This window comes from Ruditapes philippinarum, unplaced genomic scaffold (assembly GCF_026571515.1).
Source record: "Ruditapes philippinarum isolate M1 unplaced genomic scaffold, ASM2657151v2 ctg7373_1_1_1_1, whole genome shotgun sequence".
In the NCBI taxonomy this organism is placed as follows: Eukaryota; Metazoa; Mollusca; class Bivalvia; order Venerida; family Veneridae; genus Ruditapes; species Ruditapes philippinarum.
This window is the reverse complement of record NW_026865690.1, coordinates 44,599-53,118: the sequence shown is the minus strand read 5'-3', so window position 1 is coordinate 53,118 and position 8,520 is coordinate 44,599. Positions and strand designations below refer to the sequence as shown.

Genomic DNA, 8,520 nt, shown 5'->3' with positions numbered 1-8,520 from the left:
TTCACAATAGTTGTCACTCTGTACTCTGGAAACGTTAAAAAACATGTCAAATCAATTACTTAGACTTGTTTCAATCATACAATATCCACAATATTTGTTATTGTAACTTCCAGTGTTTGTTCAAATCGCATGACTTGTTTTTAAACTATTCGGTGATTCTGTTCGCGTCAAAATTTCGTTCAACATATATAGATATATTTAAACTTCAAACCCAAAATATATAGAATTTATACAGAAATTCATGTTGGGACTTTAAGAAATGTCATTTTAGGGTGATTCGAGTACAAAAAATCATTTTTATATTTTTGCCATTATTTTGCCTGAGTATCCCTTTAAAGGAACTTTTGCGCGCGTTTCCTCTGTGATTGGAGGGGGAGGGGCTAACATTTTGTGCTTTTGAAAGTTTTTTTTACGTTGTCATATGACCTTGACCTTGTTGGTGCAACATAAAACCTCCCCGTCCCCGAAAAAAAAATGTAACCAACAAACACATTTTCATAAGCATAAATAGTTTTTTTTCTGATAATCTATTTTTTTTATAATGTGAGAAGAGCTTAGTTGACTGTCATGTTCAATACAACTTGTAACGGAACGTTGGTGGTTCTACTCAAGTGCACATGAGGTCCTTCAACCATCATTATAACTGGAAAGTCGCCATATGATCTATACTGTGTTGGTGCGACGAAAAACATACAAAAAAATGGACGTACACATATGAATCATGGCATTACTTCGGAAATTTACTGACAATGATAGTGGCAATAGAAGCAGATAAATAATAAGTTAGCATGCACTGGCATTTTGATATTAGGTTATAATCACTTTATGCAAATATCAATTAGCGGAAACGAATTAATTATAGGGATAGGCAATGTGATATTTTGCGAAATTTATTCAACAGGATATTAGGAATGTTTCATAAAAGAGACCCTTTTATCTGTTACATTTGTATATTTTGTTCACACCACAATTACCAAATTGGACAAACAATTTAATCCCAAAACAGCATAACTAAATGTCATATAGTTATGGAATTATAAAACACATTACAAAACAAACGAAAACGCCAATGCTTGTAATGGAAAACAATTGATCAATGAATACATAAATATAAATGTTTATGCATGGAAATACCAAACATTGACATTTAATGATTGGCGAAAACAGAGACTCAATATCTCTTCTCAGATGAGTTTGTTTCAGCTCTAGCTACTAGCAGGAAGCAGAGAAACAAATCACTCCGCGGATTTTTTCGTTTTCCAAATATTTTTTTTTAATCTTTTTTAATTGTTTTTATAAGAACTTTTACTATGCATTGAGTGTTGTGGAATTAATATCCCTTCAATCATCATGGATGGTCCAAGGTGGATCATCATCTTAATTTTTGTCAACTATTTAAATTCAGGTTAGTAATCAAACCTTTTATTCAGCATGTTACATGATATTATTTCTTATAAGATGGATGTTGTGTTCTTCTTTACACTAAAATCGCTCACGTTTGACATAACATAGGTTGTAATGATCTTTATCAAAACATATATATTATTTGATAGTTCTTGAAGTAAGGTATTTGGTTAAAAATGTTTTGTTAAATCTAATCATGAAAAAGAAGGAACATAAACGTAAATTTTTAAAGTAAAAAAAAAATCATCAGATAATCAAATTTTATACTTGCAATTCATTTTATAATAATTAAAGTTTGCAGTAATCAAAATATCAATTTAAGTACGAATGTACAGTCTGATTATCTATCTATTGTTATAACGTCATGTAATGCTAGTAATTTTTTATTGCTATCAGTCTGATTATATATTGGCAATTAATACAGTCTGCATTGCTTTAAAGGAATAACAGGAATTGTCGAAAAATATAGTGACGTGATATAAGTATGGTCATATAAAGCAGCACACCTTTAGAGGGTAAAATGTAAATAAAAATGAACATTAAATACTGGTATTTTGGTTTAACATGAAAATTCTTTCTTGCAGATTTCTTCATTTATTTAAAAAATAAAACCTGATTTTTTATCTTATCGTTATATACTGCAGAGAAAAATCCCGGCATTCAGTGCTTTTTCAATCACTGTCACATGGTACCTGAATCTATAAAAGAATTGCATAAGTAATATAACTGTCTGTTTTCAAAACGAAAATGTCAAAACATATTATTATGTACTTTGAAAAAGATTTTGAAATATAAGTACCACGGTCTTCTGAATGCGTGCTGCTTTTAATGATTTCATAATTTCTCTAAAAAATGTAATTTTAAACCCTACATACCTTTTTTGAAAATTAAAATTGTTTGTTTTTGGTTTCTTTCGAAAAGGGATATGCGCAGTTCGTAAAATATTTAGTAATGTCTATGAGAATAATTAGATTTGATATTGATTTTGATATAACATTTAAATTCCACCGAGGTGTAAAAGCCTTGCAATATTAAATTTGAATTTGTTAAAAAAATCTGCCGGTTTACTAAAAACAGAAAGATATGCATAGAATAATCAAGAAACATACTCATTAAAGAATATCACACATTATGCTATTTTTTGCCTTATTTAGGTGAAAAGCGTAGCATCACTATTCAATTTTGGGTCATTTTTCACAATACAATAATTATTCTGAAAAAAATAGAGTGAGCAAATGATCTGAAATTTTAGACTCATGTTATTGGTATACAGTAACACCAAATAGAACATCAATTTCGAAAAAATATTTTTTTGGTCCCGTCATGTCAAAAGATTATTTGTTCATTTCTTTCGCACTTTTCTAATATTATCCAGGGTACAGAAATAATACATATAAATTGCTGTAGACTGGAACAATATCATGTAATACACAGTATAAAGAATAATTATATAAAAGAACGTCGGCATTGATAATTAAGACCGCACATAATCACATAACGTGTTATAGCGCCCAGCAGAATCAGCAGAAATACCTCTTTCATAAACAAGGTAATGGGCCCCTCCATTATTTTATTGAAAAAAAAATGAACAAATAGTGCACTAAATGGGAATATAAGAGAAAACCTGAATGATTTTAAAGACTTGTACAGAGGATGAAAGGGCTATAATGGCAAAGTTTATAGAAGTAAAAAAAAATAATAATGAAGTTAATGATAATGTTATAAGAATCTTGCACTGGCTGCAAAAGTAGGACTCAAACACCAGCTGTCAATAGGACCGATGTCGCGATATAATCACACGCGTGGTAATATTACCACGCGTGTGATTATATCGCGGCGGCGTAGGTTAGGGGTAGTGTCGTAAAAATCACATGTACGGTCTTAAATTTACTCCAAAATAATTATATCATACACCATTTTATTTCAAAATGAATTCCGCATCTAATGGTATAGTTTTTTGTGGGAATTAATTAATTTTCTAACACACGGGAGTGTTTTAAAAAGCATGTATTGCACCGATATTTAAATAATTATGACAACTTCCGTTATGAATAAGAATAATTATGTTCTGATAAATATTTTTTTTTAAAGTTTTAGTTCTTCTTATCTAAGTTTTTATATTGATCGTGTTTTCACTTCGTGCAAGACAGATGTGATTTTAAATATTGATAATAGCTATGCGTGTTTGTTATATTTTGAAAGGGATGTAAATAGACAATCATTGATGTGTCATTTTTTTCTTAATTAGAATAACATTATCTTAACAAATCAAAGCGTTTGAACGTAGGTTATTGATTAAATAATGGTTATCAATAAAAGTGCAATCAGGTATAGCTACTGATATTGCAGCATGGTTTTATATTTAACCAAACAAACTAGAACGACAATATTGTTTTCCTAAATGAATTGTGTCAAATAAGTGTCTTTCTTTTTTACATATATGTTTGTTATCCAACATACAGGAGCATCTTGAAAAGAAATAATTGCAGGGAATTGAAAAAAAAACACACGAAACATACCGTTTGAAGTGTTTGCCATTTCTTATATCAATTTATTGACAAACAGGGGTGTCGGACAATAATTCTTTTATAAAAGCACATTATTGATCGTTTAGATCTTTTACCACCTGATAAATCTCTTATTAGCATAATATTTTAGCGTAATGCTCTGTGGGTGTAGATACTGGAGAAGGCAATTATTACATTTTTATTTTTTGTTTTTAGTTGTTGTTTTTTTCCAGCAAACCGTGAATTCCATTTGAAAACATTGTATACACATATTCGCATCCAACAGGTTAAGTATAAGACAAAACACAGTTTTGATTAGGATGATAAATGGGCAACGGTAAAAAACATATGTACAAATAAGACACAATTGAACTGAATATAATTGATTATTTACAAAGTTACGTCCCCTTTATAAAACTACCTCATTAAATAACTGCTCACATGTGTATTTTTTATTTAGACTGTATACAAATATAAAGTTATATTTATATATTTAGTACTTGGAACATATTAATGCATACCTTATAGGGAAGGGAGTTCAATGTTTTATGGTAAACACAGTTTTTGACGAGAAGGTTATTAAAATATACTTAAGGTCATGGGGTTCTACTGACTATTCGAGCAACGTTCACCATGCAACTGAAAACAAATTTTACAATTTGAATTTTATCTGTGTTCAATAGTTTTAACAATTTATAAAGTGGTTCGGTATTGTGAGCAGCGTGGATTATTATGCGGTGGCGTAATAAGGGCGTAATAAGGGCACGGTTATGGGTAGTGTCGTGATAATCACACGAACGACTTTATAATCAATCAGTGTTATCCGAATGATAAATAGTTACTACTATTTGTAAAATTTGTTTTATTACCACGCTTCGTTATAATCACACAGTTGGGAGTAGTGCCGTGATAATCACACGTACGGTCTAATATACTCTCCAAATAACACGAAATATATACTATTTTATTTCAAAATTAATTTGCATCTATTGGTATAACTTTTGTGCGAATGCTATGTTTGCCCAAAACGCGGGAATGTATTAAAAAGACACATTTTACTCGATTTTTCATATGAGTCGTCATTTTCATATGAATACATATAATTGTGTTTTTATTTTTTCTGGTATATAGTTTATAAATTAAAAAACCCACCAGACCTTAGATTTAGTGCTCAGGATTATATTCTAAATCAAAGCACTGCAATGACTGAGGTATACATTACTTGACTCTGTTGACATTACGGTCTCTTTTTGTGACCACAAAACCATATTGATTTCGACTGACCTCAAAATCAATAAAGGTCATCTTCAGGCTACTTTCAATGTCTCTAACAAGTTACACAAACCTAGGCTTATTTCTTTTCAATATATTAATGTGACAATGAGAAGGTTTTGTTGTTGTATTTTGCCTGTCAATTAAGATACTAGACTATATGATTTGAAAAAATGAAGAGCATTACAGAAATCAGTTTGCGAAACACCTGTCTATTATCTACAGTTTACAATATTGGAGTAGTAAAATAGAGTCTTCAGTGTTATTTTTATTACTATAAACGTCTATAAAAATGTAGAATTGTATCATCCAGCAAGACTAAAAGTTACATGCTAAACACACACACACTGGAAAAAATGCATGCCATAGTTTTTTTACTATATACATATAAGGAAACCTATGACCCCCGGCAGAGCCAATTTTGACCCTAGGGCTATAATTTGAAGAATCTTGGTCTAGGTCTACAGAAGTGCAGGTTCTATGTCAAATATCTAACGTCTAACCTTTGTATATTCTTAGGAAAAGATTTTTTAAGTTTTTACTATACTACATACTAGGAAAACCTATGACACCCTGGGGCAAATTCACTAGTGCCAACATTTGAACAACAGTGGTAGAGGATCTACTGATGATATTATACACAAAGTATCAAAGCGCTAAGCCTTCAGACCTTCAGACAACAAGATTATTTTATTTCATTTTACTCGTATATATGACCACAGGGGCGAGGCCAATTTTGACTCTAGGGCTATAAATTAAACAATCTTGGTAGAGTTTCACTACACAATGCTTCATGACAAATATCTAACCTCTAGCCTTTGTCAATTCAGAGGAGAAAAAAAATCAAGTTTATACTACATATAAAGAAAACCTATGACCCCCAGGTTTTTTGAACACTCTTGGTGATGGTCTACCATATATGCCTTAAGCAAAATATCTATGCTCATGGCCTTTATGGAATTCTTTTAAAAAATCTGGAAGCCCTTCACCCATGAAACAATCCTGCCAAATTTGGTTGAAATTGGACAAGATGTTTTGCACCTGAAGATGTTTTAAGTTCACTATGTAATCTAATAAACAAAAACACATACACACACATGCACGCACACACACTCGCACGCACCCACACGCAGGTGAATCGCTATATGCCACCGCAGCATCTACATTCATCAGACCAGCAGTCAAACACATTTTCAAAACAATAAGATGATAATTACATTGTTGATGTGTCCACTCAAACCTTATGAAATTAATAAAAGCTTTTTAAAAATCATTTATAATAATATTTCATTTTTCATTCCAAGCTGTAATCAAATAATATAAGGTAAGATACTTGGCATGGTAAACATCGTGGACCTCATAATTAGAGCAAGGTGGGGAGGACTGTGGGAATCCAAAGATTACTGAATCACTTTTAAAGCATGTGGATTTACCGAAAGAGTGCACTATAAAGTATTAAGTACAAACTATGCTATATATCAAAACAAAATGCCCAATATCTTCATTTTCACTATAAAAAATCAATAAATTTCTTTTAATGTAATCTATGAATTCAGTTTATATTATCTTTTTGCACAGACTTTTATTACAATCTGTGCTTTTTGTGATACCATACACTGTTCCAGTTATCTTTCTGGCACCTATCCTCAAACAAATGAAGTAATTGAAGACCAGGGTCTTGAGTGCACTTTTTACTGATTGGGGGATCTGAACATCACAGTGCCTTCACGGTTCTCCCTGTCTTGACCTCCGGTCCGCCTCTGTCTTGGTACAGACCACCCTATCTCATGGTATGCAAGTTCCAACATGTATAACCAGTTGGGACTGTTTAATGTCACCGAGGAGGACTCCATATAGTTTTTTGACAATCCATAAATATTTTTACAATCCAATAGAGGAAATGTCTGTCTTATTATCTATGTTGCATTTTAATAATCTTAATTAAAATCCTTTCAAGCTATCATCATCATGCAAAATAAAACTCACTAGTGAGGAGTTAATTAAGGGCTTCTCCCCCTCATACATAAAAGGTCAAATTAAGAAGTTGTACTGTTCTTATGTTTTATCAAATCTAAAGTCACATAGACAATGATAAAATATTAAACAATATTGACTAAACTACAAGTCTACAGCTTAAACATTTTCTATCATCAATGCATTGACATAACCCCCACTATATTGAAATGTGTCCTTTTTTATTGGAACAATTAAGTGACAAAGTGAATTGACCACCATAGCTTCATATTGGACCCTTAAAGTAACAGGGTGAAAAAGTTCAGCCTGACTGGAGCTCAAACCTGTCATGCATTAAATACCATTCCACAGCTCTACCAACTGAGATATAAGATTTCTTAATTACATATCCTCTCCCCTTATTATTGAACAACTAACTATACTGTGACATCCCTACCGTATTGAAATTTTTCAACAATTCATTTCATCAATAACAGAGTATACTTCTCATAAGCTATCTATCACATTTTGCACCAAATATCACAGGGTAAGAAAAATGTGCCGTTTGACCGGAATCAAGCATTGCGCTATCTGAGGGTGTCGTTTCCAAATTTACCTGAAACTCTGAAGGCATTGTAGGTCAAGCAGTTTTATTCTCATATACTTGAACCGGGAATCATAATGGCGCATTACTCAGGCGTAACCGGGACAGTATCGGTATTACCCGTAGCGTTACTGTGGATAAATCGGTGATGGTCGGGATGGACCTTGTTTAAACCATGTCCAGTCGGGTCTCCACCGGGGTCAACCGGAAATACACCGGGTTAGCATCGGCATTTGCTGTATATATCCGATGCTTTTTTAGGTACTGAAATGAGAATACACCTGGGCTCTGTCGGGGATTTGTAAACGCAATTTGATTTTTCAGAAAAACACCACGATACAACCCGGTTCACCGACTTAAGGCACTGAATCGATACCGTGGCCATTACAAGGACAGTGTAAATGTGTCTTAATGCTACACAACACAACTTGTACTATGATACATTATGTAACTTGTCAACATGACAAAATTTATAGATCATAATTATATTAACAGAAAATATGAAACATATAGCCAAAAAAAGAGAGAAAATGGAAGCTAGAAAAAAGGAGGTCGAACTAATGGAGAAATTGTATATTTTATGACTTACTGCTAAATCACTGCCAAAATAAGTCAAATTTTTATAATTTTGCTGTTCATGAAAATTTCTTTTGGGTTTCAGTTTTTTTCTTAAGGGACTTTTTCTTTTTATCTGTTTAAGGGATGTCACTCATGTTTACTAATTTGTTTGTTCCTATCTGTCTATCATAGTCATTATGTATATAAACATAAAATATATCT

General features: G+C 32.0%; 1 protein-coding gene across 1 annotated transcript in view; it reads left to right on the top strand.

Moving 5' to 3' along the window:
- Positions 1-1,142: 1,142 nt before the first annotated feature.
- The window catches only part of LOC132729999 (uncharacterized), a 39,694-nt gene continuing 32,316 nt past the window's right edge, over positions 1,143-8,520 (top strand). Inside the window, exon 1 of the mRNA XM_060715839.1 lies at positions 1,143-1,405. Coding sequence (XP_060571822.1) covers positions 1,351-1,405 — 55 coding nt within the window. The 5' untranslated portion in view covers positions 1,143-1,350. The remainder of the gene's footprint in view (positions 1,406-8,520) is intronic.